We start from the raw sequence: 26,476 nt of genomic DNA on the forward strand, positions 1-26,476 counted from the left end.
AAGAAAATCAACCACATTCCTCTGCTCCTCCTGCGCCTACACCAACTCCAATCCTTCCATCTGCATCAGATGTGAAGAAGACCAAGGCTGCAGAGCGTGCAGCAGTGAAGAAAAGGAAAGCATCAGCTCCTTCAGATTCTTCAGCACCGAAGAAGATGAAGAAATTGACAAGCTCATTTGCTAATCCAATTGATGATGTTTCAGTTTCCTCCATGCCATCAAATGAAATCATCCCTTTTGATGAAGAATATGTGATCCCTAGCGGATCTTATGAAGAAAATCCTTCTGCTGCTTCGTCAGAGCAGATGGATGAAGAAATTGAAGTGGATAAAATCCCTTCAACCCCCACAGTTTCCTCGCCTATGCCTCAGTTTACTGCTGAAGAGGCTGGCGTTGAAGAAATTGAAGAAGAAGATGTGGACATTGGCTGTACCACACCAGTGATGAATGATGACTTTTGGGAAAGTCAGCACCCCAATTCTCCACTCTTCACTCCACTGCAGCAAATTCCTCAGTCCCCAGCCACTACAGTTCAAATGGGATCTGATGAAGCTCATGAAGACATTCCAGCCGCTAGTGCTGAAGAAAATGAAAATGAAGATTTGAAGAACCAGGCTGCCACTGAAGAGGAACCAGAAATTCCTCAGCCTGAAGAACCTGAGATTGCGATTCCTGAGGTCATCATGCAACTGACTGACACTCCTCTGCCCAAGCCAAAGGATCCATTCTCAAGGAAGCAAAAATTCAAGGCTGATGATTTCTTCGGCGAGCACATATTCTTCACTGATTACAACCCTTATGACTCTGCTCGCATAAGGAAGAGGCGTTTCTGGACTGCCAGCCAGGCAAATTTCTATTCCTCAGTGCTGTTCAACAAAGACAAAGTCTTCGATCATGAGCACATTCCTCACGTGGATATGGAATCTCTGCCATGCTTCGGGCCAGTCCTCAGTGTTCTCTACGACGCTGGACTGTTAAATTTCTGCACTGACATATGTGATTGGAATGAAGAGCTAATTCTTCAATTTTATGCAACTCTGCACATCACCGGCAACTCTGAAGACGTGAATTCATGGGTGCTGGACTGGATGTCTGAAAACACTCACTACAAAGCACCAGCTACTGAATTGCTTCGTGCTTTGCCTCTCAGTCCGCCCCTTGAAGGTGCTTGTTGCGTCTACAATGAACCTGAGCTTACCGATCACTATATGCAAGTGCTGATGAAGCCTTTGAAGCCAGGTCAGGCCCCAAGAACAAAATTCCTTGTGAAGGAATTGTTGTATGTGCCTCGGACTGTCTATCGCATTCTGACGAAGACATTGAGTCCTATCAAGGGCCACGACTCGAATGAAGAAGAAGTCGTTGGCATCATGAAGAATCTGCTTTTCAATATCATTCATGGCGTTCCCGTCAACTTCCATGATTTCTTCATGAGGACTCTGGCCAATGTCGCAATGTCACCATTTGAGTTGAAGCCTTATGCACCGTGGATTATGAGATTCATCAGAACAAGGTCTTCACTCAACTACAAAGCTGATACACTGAACCATTGCAGCTACTTGCCCCCGATTGAAGTCCTCAAACGGACATTTTCCTCAGCTGATGAAAAGGGCAAGGCTACGGCTGTAATTGATGAAGGCATTCGTCCATTGGATGGTCAATTTCGCAAGGCTGCATCCTACTCCACCAATGATGACTCTGCCACCCATGACTCTGCCGCCAACGCACCCAAGCAAAATCCTCAAGGCACAGCACCCAGGGTGATGACTGACCGTGAGCTTCTCCTCAGTCTTCACCAGAAGGTTGATCGCAATCATAAATGGGTCAAACGTCAGTTTGGTTCAATTCTTCACAACATGACTGCTACCCACAATGCAGTGAAGAAAAACCACTACTACCTTCATGAAACCCTCAACCGCACCTGGGCTGTTCTGTCGCACATATATGGTGAAGAAGATCTGAAGAAAATGGGTCTCAAGGAAGATCTTGACTGGGCTGCACCTCCTCCGAAGAAGTACAAGAAGGTCAAAGTTCCTTCCTTGGTGGCCAGCTCCTATTCTTCATCACGTGACACTGATGAACATGAGGACTTGGACGACACTGCGGCAGGCCCTACTACAACAAACGACCCCGACAACGCTGACGCTCCTTCATCAACTTGATATTCTTCAGGGGCGTTAGTCCTCATTTTCGAACCTTTTGGTCATTCGATGACAAAGGGGGAGAAATTTGAGTTAGTCTTCAAGCGGGTCTATTATATGGGCGTTTTTTTTCCTAAGTTACAACTCTCGTTCTTCTGATGACTTTGTTGGATCGAGTTGTAAACTTAAACTCTATGGTGGCCTGATACTTTTGCTGTTTCTTCTGCATGCTTATTCCTCGTTAATGTCATTGCACGCATGCTGAATTACATCAGTCACCATATTTCATCATGCATTTCAAATTCTTCATATATTATGTCAAATGCGTGTATGAATTACAAGATATAGGGGGAGATCTCCATGATTCAACTCTTCAAGTGTGCATTGCTTCAAAAGCAAATTCCTCACTATGCACATCTTCAGGGGGAGTTCTTCTATATCTTGCAATCAAATTCCTCAATACCAGTATTTACACTTCATATGTTTATCCCCATTGAAAACTTAACCTATATTGTCATCAATCACCAAAACGGGGGAGATTGTAAGTGCATCTAGTGCCCCTTAGTGATTTTGGTGTATTGAAGACTTATAGGTTAAGGGACTAATGTGTTTATGAGTGTACACAGGTCTATAAGTCTATGAGGAGTTTGATATTTACAGAGAAAGTCGACCCCTAAAAATGAAGTTCTTCGACTGAAGACTTTGAAAGTGAAGAAATTGGTGTGACCTTGAAGACTTGGTATTCATTTGAGGAACATGAAGCGTGAAGACTTTTGTTTACGTAGTTTCATTTTCTCTTTCTTGAGTCATAGGAAACACCGTACTGTTAAAGGGGGTCGAGGAAATACTAAGGGAAAATTTCCATGTGATGCTCAACTCAAAATCCTACACCTACCAATCCCTTCGAGTGAAGCCATTGGAAATCTCATACCAGTTCAGTCATATTCTTCAGTGACAGAGACGAAGTTCTTCTGGTCTCTGAGGAATTTGTTCTGACTGAGGAGTTAGAAATTCGCTAGTGCGGATTGCCTACACAGTGAGGAACATGATAGCCCTGAGGAATTTGATACTCAAATTTCTGACCGTTGCTGTGCTATACGCCAGCTGTCCCAAAATATCTACCCACCTAACGGTCATATCATTTAAGGGCATTTATGTCTTATCATGCCGGGCTGCTCCCTAGGCTATAAATAGCCGCCCCCTACAACCACTAGCTGGTTGGCTGCTCCGAGAGAAACTGACACTTGTCATTTGAGAGCATCCCATCCTCTGAGGACTTTGAGCGAAAATCATCAAGTGAGGAAAACCCAAACCCAAACACCCACAAACCTAAAGTGATTGAGCATCACTGAAGAGATTGATCCTGCGTGGATCCGACGCTTGTTACCTTTGAAGACTGTGCTTCTTCCAGACGGTTAGGCGTCATGGTCTAGAGCATCCAAGAGGAAATTGTGGATCGCCGAGTGACCGAGTCTGTGAAGGTTTGGAAGTCACCTGAAGACTTACCACGAGTGATTGGGCGAGGTCTGTGTGACCTTAGCTCAAGGAGAATACGGTGAGGACTGTGTGTCCGGGACTGTGTGTCCTCAGGTTTAAATACCTAGCCGCTCCAACCAGACGTACAACTGAGACAACAGTTGGAACTGGTCTACCAAATCATTGTCTTCACCAAGCCTACTGGTTCTATTTCCTCAACTCTTTCATTTCCTCATAACTGTGTTGTGCACTTGTTCATATCTGTGTTTGAAGACTTTGACTGAAGACTTTCTCAATTTCCTCAGTTCAATTTCTTCAGTCTGTTTGTCTTCATCCTGTGCTATCCTGTGTTTACGCTTCTGTACTCTGTGCTTGCCTTCATTTCATCATGATGACCATGCTTGTGTTCTGCTATGCATACTTTTGAGTACTTATTCCGCTGCAAGTAGTTCTTCACTAAGGAATTTCCTCACTGGTAAATTCCTCAGTGAAGAATTCATAAAAATCGCCTATTCACCCACCCTCTAGTCGATATAACGCACTTTCAGTTTACATAGTGTTGCTTGGTTCTCCTACTAGATTGATAACCTTGGTTTCATAACTGAGGAAAATACTTATCTCTACTATACTGCATCATCCTCTACTCTTCGAGGAAATCCCCACAAGTAGTATTCTCTGATCTTGATCGTGCGCATTTACGTGTATGATTACTGCATGATTAAGTCGCGGGCGTCATAGGGGTATCTAGGGTTACAAGTATACAACAACTAGGGATAACATGCTGACCATTCAAACATGCTTTGAAGTGTACGCCAAGTCTTCGGAGGATTCCATCTTGAGTAAGCCGAGGCCCACGACATGTGTGGCCCATTCTTCGGTTGTTGGTGGATCCTTGGCCCCGCCCATGACTGGCAGGACGACGTGGTGTGCACCCCCAATCCATGACACTAGCATCGCATCATAGTCCAGCAGAGGATCAAGATGCCATGTCGAACCATCGGCGGCGAACTCGAGGGCGCCAGAACGAATCTGCCGGAAGGAGTCGATGAAGGTACCATCTACACCATGATGTCGATAGACGCTTGCCCCACATTGAGCGTTAATTGTTCTGGATATAATCCTGACAATACTATGGGGGTGTGAATGTAGAGGCAACCGTATCTACTGATTAGTGCAGATGGGAGTAGATACGCCGAGGAATTATACAGATTCGGGCCCTCGGCGGTGCAGGTAATACCCTACTCCTGTGTGTTGTTCTTGCTCTTGGTATAGGTTACACTATGAGAGTTCAACCCTCACCCCGGTGCCCTCCTCCCTGCTTATATGGTGTGCTAGGAGGGGTGCCGTAATGGGTTGGTATAAATGCTATGGATGGTCGCATGCACGATTGACTGTACATGGCTATTACTACTTGTAGTTGCCGCATTTCACTAGATTATATCACCGTTGAGTAACGGTAGTAATGAATGGATCATGGGTATACGATATCCTAGCACACAAAGGATTGTAGGATGACTGACTACTCCTATCTCGGTGACGACCGACTGCTATCCATCACAGGTGTGAGATCCAAATGCACGCACTTGACTCGTTGGTGAGTATCCCCCTGATATCTGACGCTTTGGGTTGAAGTTTCAACCTGACGTGTTGTCCCTTGCCCCATTGACTTCTGGACCGCACTTTTGAGTGGCTGGGCCTTTGGATGTGCCATATGGCCCTAGGTATAACCTCGTCAACCCATGAACATTTATTCTAACACACATGAACAACAATTCTAAAAAACTAGTTTTTTTGTCAAAATATATTGATGTATTTTTTTTTGTAGTGAACAATTTTCAAATACGACACGAACCATTTTTTAATACATGAACAATTAGTTTTAGATGCACGAACATTTTTATTTTTGATATTATTTTTTCCATCAAACTGAATCTTTAATAATATTTCTAAAATTATTAAAGGACACTAGTAAGCCCATTTCTAAAATAATGTTTTTCATATATTTGTTTATTGTTTACAAAAATTGCTAATAGGCCGCACAGTAGGCAGCCCATTAATGTTTTTTATGCCGCGAGCTCCCCGTCTCACCGGTTTTCTGCCTCCATGTATTGCGGACAGGGCCTATGCCGAGCCCTCGAGCCGAGTCAGCCAGAGAAAAGTAGAGCGACTGACCGCCAGATCCCCTCCACTCAAAGAAAAAAAAAAGACCACCAGATCCCCAATGGCCGCAGCTCACTCCACCGAACACGCCGAAATCCCTCATCATCCACTCCTCCTAAACCCCGGCCGGCCATGGCAGCACTGCCGTATCTCGCCGTCCTCCTCCTGCTCCTCCGCCCAGCGGCCGCACCCGCCGCTCGACCGCCGCCGCCTTCCAAGCCTCCGCCGCCGCAGCCGCACCAGAAAGTGTTCGTCTGGCCCAAGCCGACGTCCATCTCGTGGCCGTCCGTCGTGTACGCGCCGCTCACCCCGACCTTCAGCATCCGCGCGGTGCCGACCCACCCGGCCCTCCGCCACGCGATCGCCTACTACATCCGCCACATCCGCGCCGAGCGCCACACGCCGCTGGTGCCCCCCGCCAACTACACGCTCGCCCGCGTCCCCGTCCGCCTCCTCACGCTCTCCGTCTCCGACGCCCAAGTCCCGCTCGGCCCCGACGTCGACGAGTCCTACACGCTCTCCGTGCCCGCGGACTCGGCCTCCGCCGACATCTCCGCGGCCACGCCCTGGGGCGCCATCCGCGGCCTCGAGACCTTCTCCCAGCTCGCATGGGCCGGCGGCGGCGAGGCTGCGGGCGGCCAGTCGATTGTCCCCAGCGGCATCGAGATCTCCGACCGCCCCCTCTTCACCCACCGTGGCATCCTTCTCGACACCGCCCGCAACTTCTACCCCGTCCGCGACATCCTCCACACCATCCGCGCCATGGCGTTCAACAAGCTCAACGTCTTCCACTGGCACATCACCGACGCCCAGTCCTTCCCCATCGTCCTCCCCACCGTCCCCAGCCTTGCCCACTTCGGCTCCTACTCCCCCTTCATGCGCTACACCGACAAGGACGTCCGCCGCATCGTCAATTACGCCGCCGCCTTCGGCGTCCGCGTCATCCCCGAGATCGACATGCCCGGTGAGTAAGAAACTCCTAGCTCGTCTTCCCTGCATTTGGCCACCGCGGTATCTTCAATGCCATTGTTGTGCACATCTCATCAGGGCACACGGGTTCGTGGGCAGGAGCGTACCCGGAGATCGTGACCTGCGCGAACAAGTTCTGGGCGCCCACGGCGAGTCCCGCGCTGGCGGCGGAGCCCTGCACGGGGCAGCTGAATCCGCTGAACCCCAAGGCGTACCGCGTGGCGCAGGACGTTCTGCGCGACCTGTCGGCCCTGTTCCCGGACCCGTTCCTCCACGGCGGCGCCGACGAGGTGAACACGGCGTGCTGGGAGGACGACCCCGTTGTACGCCGCTTCCTCAGCGAGGGCGGCACGCACGACCAACTCCTGGAGCTGTTCGTGAACGCGACCCGGCCGTTCATGGTGCACGAGCTGAACCGCACGGTGGTGTACTGGGAGGACGTGCTCCTGGGGCCCAAGGTGATGGTGGGGCCGACGGCGCTGCCCAAGGAGACGACCGTGCTGCAGACGTGGAACAACGGGGCCGAGAACACGAAGCGGATCGTGGCCGCCGGGTACCGCGCCATCGTCTCCTCGGCGGCCTACTACTACCTGGACTGCGGGCACGGCGGGTGGGTGGGCAACGACAGCCGGTACGACAAACAGGAGGAGGAGGGCGACGGGGCGCCGCTGTTCAACGACCCCGGGGGCACGGGTGGATCGTGGTGCGCGCCGTTCAAGACGTGGCAGCGCGTGTACGACTACGACATCCTGCACGGGCTGACCGAGGAGGAGGCCAACCTGGTGCTGGGCGGCGAGGTGGCGCTGTGGTCGGAGCAGTCGGACGCCGCGGTGCTGGACGGCAGGCTCTGGCCGAGGGCCGCCGCCGCCGCGGAGACGCTCTGGTCCGGGAACAAGGGCGCCAGCGGGAGGAAGCGGTACGCCAACGCCACGGACCGGCTCAACGACTGGAGGCACCGGATGGTGGCGCGCGGCATCCGCGCCGAGCCCCTACAGCCGCTGTGGTGCCCGCTGCACCCCGGCATGTGCAACCTCTCGCAGTAGCCAGCAGCAGACCGGTGAAGCCTGGCCCCTGCTTTGCTGCCTTCCGTGCCGCACAGCGGCGTGGTGTGGTGGGAAGGAATGTTCACAGATCGAACTGGCACGGGGACAGAGAATTGGAACGTGGAAGCAGCAGCGGGTATCCGTGGATCGACATGGTGATGAATACCAGCGGATGACCAAACAAGAAACTGCAAAATAAACCATTTTGTGTTGCTAGCTTCCACCTCTCAACAGTCTCGTGGTTCTTGCGGTAGGATCAAAGTGATGTGCGTCAGTGCGTGGTTGCTTTACTGTATCTGACACTGGACAATTCATTGCATCTAGGAGTACTTTTCAATAACATGAGTAGATAGCTAGCTAGCTATTCGATTAGTGCACAGCAGAGTCCTATTGTGAACAGTGGCGCCAGCGGCTAATCCCAACCATCATGGTCGTGTGCCTTCACATTCAAGATAGCCAGCACCCCTACCATTGTGTTGGGAATCGCAGCATAATTTTAAAATTTTCCTACGCTCATCAAGATGCATCTATGGAGTATACTAGCAACGAGGGGAAATGAGTGCATCTACATACCCTTGTAAATCGCGAGCGGAAGCGTTCCAATGAACGTGGATGACGGAGTCGTACTCGCCGTGATCCAAATCACCGATGGCCGAGTGCCGAACGGACGGCACCTCCGCGTTCAACACACGTACGGTGCAGCGACGTCTCCTCCTTCTTAATCCAGCAAGGGGGAAGGAGAGGTTGATGGAGATCCAGCAGCACGACGGCGTGGTGGTGGATGTAGCGGGATGCCGGCAGGGCTTCGCCGAGCTTCTACGAGAGAGAGGTGTAGCAGGGGAGGAGGGAGGCGCCCAAGGCTGTCGTATTGCTGCCCTCCCTCCCCCCCTTTATATAGGCCCCCTGGGAGGGGGGGCGCCGGCCAAACCCCATCTAGGGTGGGGGGCGGCGGCCAAGGGGGGTGCCTTGCCCCCCAAGGCAAGTGCCCCCCCCCACCCTAGGGTTTCCAACCCTAGGCGCAGGGGGGAGGCCCATGGGGGGGGGGGCGCCCAGCCCACTAGGGGCTGGTTCCCTTCCCACTTCAGCCCACGGGGCCCTCCGGGATAGGTGGCCCCACCCGGTGGACCCCCGAGATCCTTCCAGTGGTCCCGGTACAATACTGGTAACCCCCGAAACTTTCCCGGTGGCCGAAACTTGACTTCCTATATATAATTCTTCACCTCCGGACCATTCCGGAACTCCTCGTGACGTCCGGGATCTCATCAGGGACTCCGAACAACTTTCGGGTTTCCGCATACACATATCTCTACAACCCTAGCGTCACCGAACCTTAAGTGTGTAGACCCTACGGGTTCGGGAGACATGCAGACATGACCGAGACGCCTCTCCGGTCAATAACCAACAGCGGGATCTGGATACCCATGTTAGCTCCCACATGTTCCACGATGATCTCATCGGATGAACCACGATGTCGAGGATTCAATCAATCCCGTATGCAATTCCCTTTGTCAATCGGTATGTTACTTGCCCGAGATTCGATCGTCGGTATCCCAATACCTTGTTCAATCTCGTTACCGGCAAGTCTCTTTACTCGTACCGCAATGCATGATCCCGTGACTAACGCCTTAGTCACATAGAGCTCATTATGATGATGCATTACCGAGTGGGCCCAGAGATACCTCTCCGTCACACGGAGTGACAAATCCCAGTCTCGATCCGTGCCAACCCAACAGACACTTTTGGAGATACCCGTAGTGCACCTTTATAGTCACCCAATTACGTTGTGACGTTTGGCACACCCAAAGCACTCCTACGGTATCCGGGAGTTGCACGATCTCATGGTCTAAGGAAAGGATACTTGACATAGGAAAAGCTCTAGCAAACGAAACTACACGATCTTTTATGCTATGCTTAGGATTGGGTCTTGTCCATCACATCATTCTCCTAATGATGTGATCCCGTTATCAATGACATCCAATGTCCATAGTCAGGAAACCATGACTATCTTTTGATCAACGAGCTAGTCTACTAGAGGCTTACTAGGGACACGTTGTGGTCTATGTATTCACACATGTATTACGATTTCCGGACAATACAATTATAGCATGAACAATAGACAATTACCATGAACAAAGAAATATAATAATAACCATTTATTATTGCCTCTAGGGCATATTTCCAACAGTCTCCCACTTGCACTAGAGTCAATAATCTAGTTACATTGTGATGAATCGAACACCCATTGCGTCCTGGTGTTGATCATGTTTTGCTCTAGGGAGAGGTTTAGTCAACGGATCTGCTACACTCAGGTCCGTATGTACTTTACAAATATCTATGTCTCCATTTTGAACACTTTCACGAATGGAGTTGAAGCGACGCTTGATATGTCTGGTCTTCATGTGAAATCTGGGCTCCTTCGCAAGGGCAATAGCTCCAGTGTTGTCACAGAAGAGAGTCATCGGGCCCGACGCATTGGGAATCACCCCTAGGTCGGTAATGAACTCCTTCATCTAGACTGCTTCATGTGCTGCCTCCGAGGCTGCCATATACTCCGCTTCACATGTAGATCCCGCCACGACGCTTTGCTTGCAACTGCACCAGCTTACTGCTCCTCCATTCAAAATATACACATATCCGGTTTGTGACTTCGAGTCATCCAGATCTGTGTCGAAGCTAGCGTCGACGTAACCCTTTACGACGAGCTCTTCGTCACCTCCACAAACGAGAAACATATCCTTAGTCCTTTTCAGGTACTTTAGGATATTCTTGACCGCTGTCCAGTGTTCCATGCCGGGATTACTTTGGTATCTTTCTACCAAACTTACGGCAAGGTTTACATCAGGTCTGGTACACAGCATGGCATACATAATAGACCCTATGGCCGAGGCATAGGGGATGACACTCATCTTTTCTCTATCTTCTGCCGTGGTCGGGCATTGAGCCGTGCTCAATTGCACACCTTGCAATACAGGCAAGAACCCCTTCTTAGACTGATCCATATTGAACTTCTTCAATATCTTGTCAAGGTATGTACTCTGTGAAAGACCAATGAGGCGTCTTGATCTATCTCTATAGATCTTGATGCCTAATATATAAGCAGCTTCTCCAAGGTCCTTCATTGAAAAACACTTATTCAAATAGGCCTTTATACTTTCCAAGAATTCTATATCATTTCCCATCAATAATATGTCATCCACATATAATATGAGAAATGCTACAGAGCTCCCACTCACTTTCTTGTAAACACAGGCTTCTCCATAAGTCTGTGTAAACCCAAACGCTTTGATCATCTCATCAAAGCGAATGTTCCAACTCCGAGATGCTTGCACCAGCCCATAGATTGAGCGCTGGAGCTTGCATACTTTGTTAGCATTCTTAGGATCGACAAAACCTTCCGGCTGCATCATATACAATTCTTCCTTAAGGAAGCCATTAAGGAATGCCGTTTTGACGTCCATCTGCCATATCTCATAATCATAGTATGCGGCAATTGCTAACATGATTCAGACGGAATTCAGCTTCGCTACGGGTGAGAAAGTCTCATCGTAGTCAACCCCTTGAACTTGTCGATAACCCTTAGCGACAAGTCGAGCCTTATAGATGGTCACATTACCATCCGCGTCTGTCTTCTTCTTAAAGATCCATTTGTTTTCTATGGCTCGCCGGTCATCGGGCAAGTCAGTCAAAGTCCATACTTCGTTTTCATACATGGATCCTATCTCGGATTTCATGGCTTCTAGCCATTTGTCGGAATCCGGGCCCGCCATCGCTTCTTCATAGTTCGAAGGTTCACCGTTGTCTAACAACATGATTTCCAGGACAGGGTTGCCGTACCACTCTGGTGCGGAACGTGTCCTTGTGGACCTACGAAGTTCAGTAGTAACTTGATCCGAAGCTTCATGATCATCATCATTAACTTCCTCCCCAGTTGGTGTAGGCACCATGGGAACATCTTCCCACGCTGCGCTACTTTCCGGTTCGGAAGGGGTGACTATCACCTCATCAAGTTCCACTTTCCTCCCACTCAATTCTTTCGAGAGAAACTCCTTCTCTAGAAAGGACCCGTTCTTGGCAACGAAGATCTTGCCTTCGGATCTGAGGTAGAAGGTATACCCAATAGTTTCCTTAGGGTATCCTATGAAGACGCATTTTTCCGACTTGGGTTCGAGCTTTTCAGGTTGAAGTTTCTTGACATAAGCATCGCATCCCCAAACTTTTAGAAACGACAGCTTAGGTTTCTTCCCAAACCATAATTCATACGGTGTCGTCTCAACGGATTTCGACGGAGCCCTATTTAAAGTGAATGCGGCAGTCTCTAAAGCATAGCCCCAAAATGAGAGCGGTAAATCGGTAAGAGACATCATAGATCGCACCATATCCAATAGAGTGCGATTACGACGTTCGGACACACCGTTTCTCTGAGGTGTTCCAGGCGGCGTGAGTTGTGAAACTATTCCACATTTCCTTAAGTGTGTACCAAATTCGTGGCTTAAATATTCTCCACCACGATCTGATCGTAAGAATTTTATTCTCCTGTCACGTTGATTCTCAACTTCACTCTGAAATTCCTTGAACTTTTCAAAGGTTTCAGACTTGTGTTTCATTAGGTAGACATACCCATATCTACTTAAGTCATCAGTGAGAGTGAGAACATAACGATATCCTCCGCGAGCCTCAACACTCATTGGACCGCACACATCGGTATGTATGATTTCCAATAAGTTGGTTGCTCGCTCCATTGTTCCGGAGAACGGAGTCTTGGTCATCTTACCATGAGGCATGGTTCGCACGTGTCAAATGATTCGTAATCAAGAGACTCCAAAAGTCCATCTGCATGGAGCTTCTTCATGCGCTTGACACCAATGTGACCAAGGCGGCAGTGCCACAAGTATGTGGGACTATCGTTATCAACTTTACATCTTTTGGTATTCACACTATGAACATGTGTAACATCACGTTCGAGATTCATCAAGAATAAACCATTAACCAGCGGGGCATGACCATAAAACATATCTCTCAAATAAATAGAACAACCATTATTCTCAGATTTAAATGAGTAGCCATCTCGAATTAAACGAGATCCAGATACAATGTTCATGCTCAAAGCTGGCACTAAATAACAATTATTGAGGTTTAAAACTAATCCCGTGGGTAGATGCAGAGGTAGCGTGCCGACGGCGATCACATCGACCTTGGAACCATTCCCGACGCGCATCGTCACCTCGTCCTTCGCCAGTCTCCGTTTATTCCGTAGTTCCTGTTTTGAGTTACAAATATGAGCAACCGCACCGGTATCAAATACCCAGGAGCTACTACGAGTACTGGTAAGGTACACATCAATTACATGTATATCACATATACCTTTGGTGTTGCCGGCCTTCTTGTCCGCTAAGTATTTGGGGCAGTTCCGCTTCCAGTGACCACTTCCCTTGCAATAAAAGCACTCAGTCTCGGGCTTGGGTCCATTCCTTGGCTTCTTCCCGGCAACTGGCTTACCGGGCGCGGCAACTCCCTTGCCGTCCTTCTTGAAGTTCTTCTTACCCTTGCCCTTCTTGAACTTAGTGGTTTTATTCACCATCAACACTTGATGTTCTTTTCTGATCTCCACCTCCGCTGATTTCAGCATTGAATATACCTCAGGAATGGTCTTTTCCATCCCCTGCATATTGAAGTTCATCACAAAGCTCTTGTAGCTTGGTGGAAGCGACTGGAGGATTCTGTCAATGACCGCGTCATCCGGGAGATTAACTCCCAGCTGAGACAAGCGGTTATGCAACCCAGACATTCTGAGTATGTGCTCACTAACAGAACTATTCTCCTCCATTTTACAGCTGAAGAACTTGTCGGAGACTTCATATCTCTCGACCCGGGCATGAGCTTGGAAAACTAATTTCAGCTCCTCGAACATCTCATATGCTCCATGTTTCTCAAAACGCTTTTGGAGACCCGGTTCTAAGCTGTAAAGCATGCCGCACTGAACGAGGGAGTAATCATCAGCACGCTGCTGCCAAGCGTTCATAACGTCTTGGTTCTCTGGGATTGGTGCATCACCTAGCGGTGCTTCTAAGACATAATCTTTCTTGGCTACTATGAGGATGATCCTCAGGTTCCGGACCCAGTCCGTATAGTTGCTGCCATCATCTTTCAGCTTGGTTTTCTCTAGGAACGCGTTGAAATTGAGGACAACGTTGGCCATTAGATCTACAAGACATAGTGTAAAGATTTTAGACTAAGTTCATGATAATTAAGTTCATCTAATCAAATTACACAATGAACTCCCACTCAGATAGACATCCCTCTAGTCATCTAAGTGAAACATGATCCGAGTTAACTAGGCCGTGTCCGATCATCACGTGAGACGGACTAGTCAAGATCGGTGAACATCTCCATGTTGATCGTATCTTCTATACGACTCATGCTCGACCTTTCGGTCCTCCGTGTTCCGAGGCCATGTCTGTACATGCTAGGCTCGTCAAGTCAACCTAAGTGTATTGCGTGTGTTCCGAGGCCATGTCTGTACATGCTAGGCTCGTCAACACCCGTTGTATTCGAACGTTAGAATCTATCACACCCGATCATCACGTGGTGCTTCGAAACAACGAACCTTCGCAACGGTGCACAGTTAGGGTGAACACTTTCTTGAAATTATCATAAGGGATCATCTTAGTTACTACCGTCGTTCTAAGCAAATAAGATGCAAAAACATGATAAACATCACATGCAATCAAATAGTGACATGATATGGCCAATATCATCATGCTCCTTTGATCTCCATCTTCGGGGCACCATGATCATCTTCGTCACCGGCATGACACCATGATCTCCATCATCGTGTCTTCATGAAGTCGTCACGCCAACGATTACTTCTACTTCTATGGCTAACGCGTTTAGCAACAAAGTAAAGTAATTTACATGGCGTTTATTCAATGACACGCAGGTCATGCAAAATAATAAAGACAACTCCTATGGCTCCTGCCGGTTGTCATACTCATCGACATGCAAGTCGTGATTCCTATTACAAGAATATGATCAATCTCATACATCACATATATCATTCATCACATCTTCTGGCCATATCACATCACATAGCACTTGCTGCAAAAACAAGTTAGACGTCCTCTAATAGTTGTTGCAAGTTTTTACGTGGTTTGTAGGTTTCTAGCAAGAACGTTTCTTACCTACGTATGACCACAACGTGATTTGCCAATTTCTATTTACCCTTCATAAGGACCCTTTTCATCGAATCCGTTCCGACTAAAGTAGGAGAGACAGACACCCGCTAGCCACCTTATGCATCTAGTGCATGTCAGTCGGTGGAACCTGTCTCACGTAAGCGTACGTGTAAGGTCGGTCCGGGCCGCTTCATCCTACAATGCCGCCGAAACAAGAAACGACTAGTAGCGGCAAGAAGAATTGGCAACATCAACGCCCACAACTTCTTTGTGTTCTACTCGTGCATAGTAACTACGCATAGGCCTGGCTCATGATGCCACTGTTGGGAATCGCAGCATAATTTTAAAATTTTCCTACGCTCACCAAGATGCATCTATGGAGTATACTAGCAACGAGGGGAAAGGAGTGCATCTACATACCCTTGTAGATCATGAGCGGAAGCGTTCCAATGAACATGGATGACGGAGTCGTACTCGCCGTGATCCAAATCACCGATGACCGAGTGCCGAACGGACGGCACCTCCGCGTTCAACACACGTACGGTGCAGCGACGTCTCCTCCTTCTTGATCCAGCAAGGGGGAAGGAGAGGTTGATGGAGATCCAGCAGCACGACGGCGTGGTGGTGGATGTAGCGGGATGCCGGCAGGGCTTCGCCGAGCTTCTACGAGAGAGAGGTGTAGCAGGGGAGGAGGGAGGCGCCCAAGGCTGTCATATTGCTGCCCTCCCTCCCCCCCTTTATATAGGCCCCCTGGGAGGGGGGGGCACTGGCCAAACCCCATCTAGGGTGGGGGCGGCGGCCAAGGGGGGTGCCTTGCCCCCCAAGGCAAGTGGGGCGCCCCCCCACCCTAGGGTTTCCAACCCTAGGCGCAGGGGGGAGGCCCATGGGGGGGCGCCCAACCCACTAGGGGCTGGTTCCCTTCCCACTTCAGCCCACGGGGCCCTCCGGGATAGGTGGCCCCACCCGGTGGACCCCCGGGACCCTTCTGGTGGTCCCGGTACAATACTGGTAACCCCCGAAACTTTCCCGGTGGCCGAAACTTGACTTCCTATATATAATTCTTCACCTCCGGACCATTCCGGAACTCCTCGTGACGTCCGGGATCTCATCAGGGACTCCGAACAACTTTAGGGTTTCCGCATACACATATCTCTACAACCCTAGCGTCACCGAACCTTAAGTGTGTAGACCCTACGGGTTCGGGAGACATGCAGGCATGACCGAGACGCCTCTCCGGTCAATAACCAACAGTGGGATCTGGATACCCATGTTGGCTCCCACATGTTCCACGATGATCTCATCGGATGAACCACGATGTCGAGGATTCAATCAATCCCGTATGCAATTCCCTTTGTCAATCGGTATGTTACTTGCCCGAGATTCGATCGTCGGTATCCCAATACCTTGTTCAATCTCGTTACTGGCAAGTCTCTTTACTCGTACCGCAATGCATGATCCCGTGACTAACGCCTTAGTCACATAGAGCTCATTATGATGATGCATTACCGAGTGGGCCTAGAGATACCTCTCCGTCACACGGAGTGACAAATCCCAGTCTCGATCCGTGCCAACCCAACAGACACTTTCGGAGATACCCGTAGTGCACCTTTATAGTCACCCAATTACGTTGTGACGTTTGGCACACCCAAAGCACTCCTACGGTATCCGGGAGTTGCACGATCTCATGGTCTAAGGAAAGGATACTTGACATAGGAAAAGCTCTAGCAAACGAAACTACACGATCTTTTATGCTATGCTTAGGATTGGGTCTTGTCCATCACATCATTCTCCTAATGATGTGATCCCGTTATCAATGACATCCAATGTCCATAGTCAGGAAACCATGACTATCTGTTGATCAACGAGCTAGTCTACTAGAGGCTTACTAGGGACACGTTGTGGTCTATGTATTCACACATGTATTACGATTTCCGGACAATACAATTATAGCATGAACAATAGACAATTACCATGAACAAAGAAATATAATAATAACCATTTATTATTGCCTCTAGGGCATATTTCCAACACAATGAACTCAGAGCATCTCCGACAAGCGTGCGATTTTAGTGCCGCGTTGTAAAAGTAGACATTTTTTTGCACGCAGCCGTTTCGAACGCTCCAGCGGACGCGCAAAAAACACGCACGCTATAGTTGGTTCAGCACGCGAAGCAAAACGGCATCGCGCGCCGTTTATTTCTTGCGCCCGCTCCAGCGTGCTGGACACTCGAGCATCCGCGACCCACTGCCGCCACCCCGCCCGTGCCGCCGCCGGCGAAATTCAACCGATGGAAGGCCACACCGACATCCCCTCAACCTCTCCCTACATCCGCGACCCCTCCGCCGCCGACGGTGCAAACCCTAGCGTGGGTTTGAGCTTCGGCTTCGTTGCCGCCGCCACTCCTCCTCCAAGCACCGGTCTCGCGCGCGGCCTTTTCATGGCGCCGCGGACGACCTCGGCGGGTGGTGTCGAGCCGGCGCTCGCCGTGAAGCCATGGGGCCCTCTCTCCAAGTGACCAAATGTGGCGGCGGCAAAACAGGACCGGGAAGAAGAACAAGCGGCGGACGACTCTTCTAGGCAGCTGAAGAAGAAGCTTGCAGGGCGTGTGGCGGATGCGACGCCGACCGAAGCGCTGACGGCCGATGTGCACAAGGTGTTTGATGAAATGCCCACAAGGTATGATTTTGCCCCCTTTTTGTTGTTGTTATCTTTTACATGAATGGACAAATATGGATAGCTTAGTTTTCTTGTACATACTTTGTAGTTTCAATGATGAGACATATATGTCAATTATGGGTGTTGGCTCCAACAATTCTCATTGGTCTCAAACCAATGAAGTGCATTTAGATGATCATGAGTTTGAGGTGGACGAGGATGGTGAGGGTATCGTCGATGCACCGAAAAGAAGAGGGGGCAACTATACCATGGAGAAGGACATCTTGCTATGCAATACATGGTTGCAAGTGTCTATGTATTCCAACGTTGGAGGGGACCAAAGTAGAGATGCATATCGGATCCGGATGAAGGAGCACTTTGATGTACACAACATGAGTGGAATTGACCGCACAGAGAGATCTCTTCACTCCCGGTGGCCGACAATCAACAAAAGATTGTCAAAGGTGGGCGGCGGCACTTAAGGCGGTTGACACGATCAACCCAAGTGGCGCTAATGATAGAGATAGGGTAAGCCCTTTCTTCCATGATAAACTTGTTCCTTCCATGTTCATGTGTTTTTTTGTTGTTTGAAATGTTAACTTGGTTTTTTTGTTTGTAGCTCACTATTGCACAAAACTTATTTCAAGGAGAAGAGAAGAAGACCAAGAAAGGGAAGGTCAAGAAAGGGAGACCATTTGTGTTTGCCCATTGCTACAATGTGTTTAAGGATGAAGAGAAATGGAAGCCCCGTGATGAAGAAGAGGAGAGCAAGAAAAGCAAGGCAACTATTGATTTGGATAATGATGATGAGGAGGAATCAAGTGGTGACGGCAAGAGAAGCCCTACACCAAACTCGGTTGCCTACTCCAGGCCAAAAAGACCAAATGGAGTCTATCTACGGGAGGCATGGGTGGCTTTGGAACTAACATGCATGGCATGGGAGGAATAGGTGGCTTCGGAGCTACCATGGGAGCATCTACGGGAGGCATGGCATGGGAGGCATAGGTGGCTTTGGAGCTACCATGGGAGCATCTACGGGAGGCATGGGTGGCATGGGAGGCATGGGTGGCTTCGGAGCTAACATGAGCGGCATGGGTGGCTTCGAAGCTACCATGGGAGGCATGAATTTTGGGTCTCTCATGGGAGGCATGGGAGCACCTTCGGGTGACATGGGTGGACGCATGTCTTTCGGTGTGCCTCACATACCTTCGCATGATGTTGTTCAAGATCTTGCAAACACCATCCGACCACTCGATGACGACGCAGCGTGTGACGATGAAGAGGAGGAGGAAGAATCTTCTTCGGATGAGGATGAAGAATCGGAGGGAGAGGAGGACGATGATGATGTGGCATGATTGTTGATGTGCTATTTGTTTGTATGAACTTTTATGTGTCATGAACTTGGTTGGGTGATTTTGAACTTGGTTGGATGATGATGTGGCATGATTGTTGACGTGCCGTGCAATTGAACTATGCTATGTCTTTATTTTGCATGTTTGTTTAATGTTTGAAACATCATCATATTGTCACAAAATGGACATTGCAAGCGCCGGCTGCTCGCGCTTGCTGTAAGTTAGTGTAACTTCGGATCCATAGTTATTAGCTAGATGGCTTCTTCTCTCTCTTTGGATCTCAATACAAAGTTCTCTTCGATTCTCTTGGAGATCTATTCGATGTAATCTTCCTTTGCGGTGTGTTTGTCGAGATCCGATGAATTGTGGATTTATGATCAAGATTATTTATGAACAATATTTGAATCTCCTCTGAATTCTTTTATGTATGATTGGTTATCTTTGCAAGTCTCTTCGAATTATCAGTTTGGTTTGGCCTACTAGATTGATCTTTCTTGCAATGGGAGAAGTGCTTAGCTTTGGGTTCAATCTTGCGGTGCTCGATCCCAGTGACAATAGGGGAAACGACACGTATTGTATTGTTGCCATCGAGGATAAAAAGATGGGGTTTATATCATATTGCATGAATTTATCCCTCTACATCATGTCATCTTGCTTAAAGCGTTACTCCGTTCTTATGAACTTAATACTCTAGATGCATGCTGGATAGCGGTCGATGTGTGGAGCAATAGTAGTAGATGCAGGCAGGAGTCGGTCTACTTGTCACGGACGTGATGTATACATGATCATACCTAGATATTCTCATAACTATACTCAATTCTATCAATTGCTCGACAGTAATTCGTTTACCCACCGTAATACTTATGCTCTTGAGAGAAGCCATTAGTGAAACCTATGGCCCCAGGTCTATTTTCCATCATATTAATCTCCCGTTATTTCTATTATCGTTTATTTTGCTTTCTTTACTTTTACTCTTTATCATTAAAATACCAAAAATATTATCTTATCATCTCTATCAGATCTCACTTTTGCAAGTGGCCGTGAAGAGATTGACAACCCCTTTTATCGCGATGGTTGCAAGGTTCTTATTTGTTTGTGTAGGTGCGTGGGACTTGAGCGTGGTCTCCTACTGGATTGATATCTTGGTTCTAAAACACTGAGGGAAATACTTACGCTACTTTACTGCATCGCCCTTTTCTCTTCAAGGGAAAACCAACGCAGTGCTCAAGAGGTAGCAGTGACGTACCACGGCGGCCGCGGCAGCTTCCGACGAGAGCTCTAGAGCGGCCAGTAGCCGGCCGGCAACCACCCCTGCTGCGTCGAGGTGATCATCGCGGCCTCTTCGCCACCACGACCGCAAGGTGTTCGACATTTTGCCACAAAAGGTATGGACAGTGGAGACGAGTTTTTCTTCCATCACTTCCTTTGTTCATCGGACGATTCGTCGTCGGATGATGAAGATCTTGTGGTGGCTGCACTGGTCGTTCACGACCACATTCAACGGCAGCTTCCTCGGTACAGGGGTCAGTCCCTGGCCGTGCTCCCAACTTGAACCGCAACAAGGAGAGAGGCCACGCCCTGCTCTATGCCGATTACTTTGCGAACACCCCGCTTTTCAAGCCGGATAAATTTCTTCGCCGTTTTCGTATGTCAAGGAATCTGTTCAATCGTATCCGAGAGGGAGTGCTTGCTCACGACCCATACTTCGAGTGCAAGACGGATGCCCTTGGCAAGCTTGGATTCTCCTCTTACCAGAAATGCACCGCGGCCATCCGCATGCTTGCATATGGAATTCCAGGCGATCTGATGGATGAGTATGTGCGTATGAGTGAGACAACATGTCTGATGTCAATGTACAAGTTCTGCCAGGCTGTGATCGAGGTGTTTGGCCCAGAGTACTTGAGGCAGCCAACTGCCGCTGATACAGAGAGATTGTTGGTGACCAACGGAGCTAGAGGCTTTCCAGGCATGCTTGGCAGCATAGATTGTATGCACTGGGAGTGGAAGAACTGTCCATTTGCTTGGCAGGGCCAGTACAAGGGGCATGTCAAGGCGTGCACTGTCATATTAGAAGCGGTGGCTTCGCAGGATCTTTGGATATGGCATTCTTTCTTCGGCATGATAGGTTCTCACAATGATATCAACGTGCTGCAGCGTTCTCCAGTCTTCGCAAGGCTTGCAGAAGGCCACTCCCCACCTGTCAACTTTCAGATCAACGGCCACTAGTACAACAAGGGATACTATCTAGCTGATGGTAAATATCCTCAGTGGTCAACTTTTGTGAAGACAATTTCGAAACCCCAAGGTGAGAAGAGAAAGAGATTTGCCCAAATGCAAGAGAGTGCTAGAAAGGATGTGGAACGTGCTTTTGGCGTGCTTCAATCCCGGTGGGGTATCGTTCGAAACCCTGCACTGTCATGGGATGAAAGGAAGCTTTGGGAGGTGATGACTGCTTGTGTGATCATGCACAATATGATCGTCGAGGACGAGCGTGATAAGAGTATCTTCGACCAAGGATTTGATTATCAAGGTGAAAATATTGAGCCCCTGCATCAAGACCCGGCCACATTTGAACAGTTTGTTCAATTCCACCGCGAGATGCGTGATTGACACACTCATTTGAATCTTCAAAATGACTTGGTTGAGCACGTGTGGGATCACATTGGCAACCAATAGATGTATTGGTTCATTTTATGTTCAGTCAAGACAATTTCAATTTGGTTGTAAAACTATTTTATTAAAGACAATTTCAATTGGGTTGTAAAACTATTTTAATTTTCAGACAAATATTTGGACGTGCAAACTAGTTTTGATGAAAATATGGGCATTTTTGGCCCTGACGGACAGGATGGGGGCAAACGGATGCGGCCGCGCGCTGGGCGCACGATCACCGCATTCCAGGACACGTCCGGACACGACCCCATTGCCCTATCCAAACGGATAGAATCCGGACAAAACGGACTTCCGTTTAGGATCGCGCGGTGGGGTTGGCCTTACGACGGCAGCGATGTGAGTGGTGAGAGCATTCGGTTTGGCACCGATGGTGGGAGCGAGACATGGTCCAGGGCGTGGATGTGAGTGGTGAGAGCATTCGGTTTGGCACCGATGGTGGGAGCGAGACATGGTCCAGGTCGTCCACGCCCAGTGATTTTGTCCCTACGACGGGTGGCTTTCCGTCCGACGTGCGGTGTAATCCATCCATCGCTTTCCGCTTGCTCAAGAGTCCGGTAAGGCCGCCGTGCAGCCTCGCTCCTTCTTCTCCCCTCCAACCTTTTCCCCCTGTTCTGCAAGCCCTTTCCGTCTCCTTCTGGCTGCTTCCTCGCGCAGGTGCTATTTCTGAGCTTCCGAGGCGACAGAGCTGCACAAGAGCAGAGCAGAGCATAGGGAGAGAGAGAGAGAGAGAGAGAGAGAGAGATGAGGGAGATCATAAGCATCCACATCGGGCAGGCGGGCATCCAGGTGGGGAATTCCTGCTGGGAGCTCTACTGCCTCGAGCATGGCATCCAGCCCGACGGCCTCATGCCCAGGTCAGCTACTCCTCCTCTGTTCCGATTTGTTGCTCTCATAGTCTTTTCCTTTCAGAGCTCTGAGAAATACTCATGATCACCCTCTATCTCGATTGGAATTCTTCTCCTGAAGAATAATTTGTCTTGATTAGAATTCTGACTGATGGTGTTCTTGAATTGTGGGTGGTGAACATATGTAAATACTCCTGGATTTTTGTTAGATGGGTTGGATGATCCGGTTTAATTTGAGCGTGCCCCCGAGTAGCGCAGCCTGAAGTATTGCCTGTGATTTGGTGACACAGCTTGCTTCAAAATCAATTTTGGTTTTGCATGATCAAAACTCAAAACACTAGTACCAGTTTTGTGAAACAATCTTCATGAGGATACATGCTGGGCTTTGCTTGTACTACTAACGATCGTACTCCTACTTTACAATACCAAAACCTGAACTTTTTACCATCGGATTGCAGTGACACCTCGGTTGGGGTTGCCAAGGATGCATTCAACACGTTCTTCAGCGAAACGGGTTCAGGGAAGCACGTTCCGAGGGCCTTGTTCGTTGATCTGGAGCCCACGGTCATCGACGAGGTGAGGACGGGGGCATATCGCCAGCTCTTCCATCCAGAGCAGCTCATCTCCCACAATGAAGATGCTGCTAACAACTTTGCCCGCGGACACTACACAGGTACCATGCTTGGGCCTCGGCTACCTTTTTGCCAAAAAGATCTTTTCTGAGCACCAACTATTTAGAAGTCAACCTAGCAATTCTTATTTATAATTCGACGATCTCTGATGAAATTTGGTAGTTGCAGATTCTATAATTTCTGTGTTACCTTATGTTTGGAAATGAGCATCTGGTCAGTTTTTTCCTGCCAGTTGTGCACAGTTTAGTTGGTTATTTTTAAGATGGTTGAGAAATATAAAATATATTTTTCTTATCGTTTATTAAGATAATTTTTTATTCAAGAGTCCATATGGAATTTCCAGCTCAGAAGCGTTATATTGAATTTCAGTATAAATAATGTGTATTGAAAATGTCTCTAACTATAATCGTATTCACGAATTGCAAGCAACATGCTACAGGTGTCAGGTATAACTTAAGATCATTTCATGCTGAGTTTAGTGCTCACACATGGAATAGAACACCCTTTCATCCTTGAGGCAGCCCAGTTTAACTACTAAAATTGTCATGCTTGGGAAACAGCCCTATGCTCCTACTAACAAATACTCCTTTCTTTAAACCCTGTTTCTGATGCTGCAGTTGGAAGAGAAGTAGTGGACCTTTGCCTTGACCGGATCAGAAAATTGGCGGACAACTGCACTGGTCTCCAAGGCTTCTTGGTTTTCAATGCTGTCGGTGGTGGAACTGGCTCAGGGCTTGGTTCATTGCTTCTGGAGCGCCTATCGGTCGACTATGGCAGGAAATCGAAGCTCGGTTTCACCATCTATCCTTCACCACAGGTACTATTGCTCCCTCTCTATTTATTTACTTTTCATATTAGCTCTGTCCTAAGTCAAACTTTATAAGATTTGAGCAAGTTAATAGGAAAACAATATGAATATTTACAACAAGTGTAGATGATGTGAAAATATTCTCAATGATGAATCTAACGGTATTGATAAGAAAAGGCTAGTATGCAGAGTAATAAAAGCGCTGGGAGTTTCACATTTCCCTGGTTAAGTTTCAGCTGAAACCATTGCCTGTTTCAGATTTCGACGGCCGTTGTGGAGCCTTACAACAGCGTGCTGTCGACCCACTCGCTGATCGAGCACACCGACGTGGTGGTGCTCCTGGACAACGAGGCCATCTACGACATCTGCAAGAGGTCCCTGGACATCGAGCGCCCGACCTACACCAACCTGAACCGGCTGATATCCCAGGTGATATCGTCGCTGACCACCTCGCTGCGGTTCGACGGCGCCATCAACGTGGACATAACCGAGTTCCAGACCAACCTGGTGCCGTACCCGCGGATCCACTTCATGCTCTCCTCCTACGCGCCCATCATCTCCGCGGAGAAGGCCTTCCACGAGCAGCACTCCGTCCCCGAGATCACCAACTCCGTGTTCGAGCCGTCGAGCGTCATGGCCAAGTGCGACCCCCGGCACGGCAAGTACATGGCCTGCTGCCTCATGTACCGCGGCGACGTCGTGCCCAAGGACGTCAACTCCGCCGTCCACTCCATCAAGACCAAGAGGACCGTGCAGTTCGTCGACTGGTATGTACATCTATGTAGTTTCTTCGTTGTTATCACCTGACATTGAGATTTAGCGGCACCATGCAATGCATGACTCTGTTTTTAATTGTGTTCTTGCTTTGCTTGCTGCGTGCAAATTGAAGGTGTCCGACTGGGTTCAAGTGCGGGATAAACTACCAGCCGCCGACGGTGGTTCCGGGAGGGGACCTGGCCAAGGTGCGGCGGGCGGTGTGCATGATCAGCAACAACACGGCCGTGGCCGAGGTCTTCTCGCGCATCGACCGCAAGTTCGACCTCATGTACGCCAAGCGCGCGTTCGTGCACTGGTACGTCGGGGAAGGGATGGAGGAGGGGGAGTTCTCGGAGGCCAGGGAGGACCTGGCCGCGCTGGAGAAGGACTACGAGGAGGTCGGAGCTGAGGGTGAAGACGACGAGGACGAAGGCGATGAGTACTGAGTGGATCAAGTGTGCGCTCTTATTTGGTGGCAGTGTTGTGCACTTCATGCGGTTTGTTCTTCTCTGTCCCTGTTTTGCTGTTGCATCTGTGATGTTCGGTGGTTAGCAGAGTACAAAAATTGTCAAATTGGTTCGTGTGCTCAGACGGTTCGGTGCCATCAGAATTTGCCAAGTGGAGGTTTACGTAAAACTCAACGTAAGTCTACGTATGTGTAGTGTTGCTCGTCTGTGAGGAAGGTGGTATCGATACATCATAATAATGAACGAAGAGTTTTTGTAAGAAATTGCAGGGATGACTTCCTTTGTTTTCTTATGAAAGCAAAGAATGTAGACCATACGATGCAAATTTTACCAGTCCTAACGAAGCATTTATTTCAGTAGCTTTCGTTTTAAACAACGAGCTGCCTTGTCGATTTTCACTACTATCTCTCTCTCAGCTTACAGGGCGTGCGCGTATCCCTAGGTCATCAATTTGACTAATCTAATACAAGTCATATATTACAAAAAATATACCAACATAAACTTCGGGGTTTCTACTTTCAAAAGGTATAATTTTTGTGTTATATAGTTTATATTAGGGTAATAAAATTGACAACCTAGGTATACGCGCAGGACTTGTAAACTGAAAAGGAGGTAGTATAGAAATCTCTCGAAATAGGCGAGTGCTTTATAAATAAAGCAAACATTCATACACCATCCATACAACCAGATCCAAAGTCGCAAAGTAACTAAGGCGGCTGGGGCAACAACATAATCATGCCCAAAAAAGACATAAACAAAATAGGAAAAAAAGCCATCGAGCAGCATGCAGCATGATGAGACTATGAAGAGGAGAGACGACGCGCGGTAGTCAGAAGCGCATCCAACATGAGACCAAGCCGACCACAATCCTGCTGCCGGGTGCCAGCAAGAAAGCAAGGAATCACCAAAGTCTTTACAGCAAAGAAACTAAAGCAAAAGGAAACAAAGAAATGCTGAGACATGGGTGAAGGCAGAGAGTGCAATCTCTAGCTACAGTTTTGCCACACTTCCCAGGTACTCAGGAGAGGAAATGCGATCAGATGTAGCTCATAAGGCGAAGATGTCGACGACTCAAAGATTATGCTTCAACCTCATCACAAGATTCCAGCCATAGCATAGACATCTTGAATCACCATCTTGATCAGCTTCACACACTCTTCAATGCTTTCGCGACCAGGGCTTTTCCCAAGATACTCCAATTACTCAAATTATGGCAAAGTCTGGAAATTATAGTTCCAGGATGATCAGGGGTTTTTCTCTTAAAACACGCATAATTTCTAGTTTCCACATAGTCCAACAGATAGTCACTCCTCCACATAGCACTAT

General features: G+C 48.6%; 2 protein-coding genes across 2 annotated transcripts; both read left to right on the plus strand.

The window, feature by feature from the left end:
- The first annotated feature begins 5,787 nt into the window (after positions 1-5,787).
- Positions 5,788-8,126, plus strand: LOC123098218 (beta-hexosaminidase 2). Its single transcript, XM_044520144.1, has 2 exons — positions 5,788-6,741; positions 6,825-8,126. Exons 1-2 carry the CDS (start codon positions 5,910-5,912, stop codon positions 7,787-7,789), a joined length of 1,797 nt encoding a protein of 598 aa, XP_044376079.1. The 5' UTR covers positions 5,788-5,909; the 3' UTR covers positions 7,790-8,126.
- Positions 8,127-22,166: 14,040 nt separating this feature from the next.
- On the plus strand, positions 22,167-25,509 carry LOC100049038 (tubulin alpha-2 chain). The gene is made up of 5 exons (XM_044520145.1): positions 22,167-22,496; positions 22,946-23,160; positions 23,737-23,936; positions 24,186-24,694; positions 24,817-25,509. The coding sequence occupies exons 1-5, from the start codon at positions 22,384-22,386 to the stop codon at positions 25,127-25,129; spliced, it is 1,350 nt and encodes a 449-aa protein (XP_044376080.1). The 5' UTR covers positions 22,167-22,383; the 3' UTR covers positions 25,130-25,509.
- The last annotated feature ends 967 nt before the right edge of the window (positions 25,510-26,476 follow it).

This window comes from Triticum aestivum, chromosome 4D (genome assembly GCF_018294505.1).
Source record: "Triticum aestivum cultivar Chinese Spring chromosome 4D, IWGSC CS RefSeq v2.1, whole genome shotgun sequence".
Lineage (NCBI taxonomy): Eukaryota > Viridiplantae > Streptophyta > Magnoliopsida > Poales > Poaceae > Triticum > Triticum aestivum.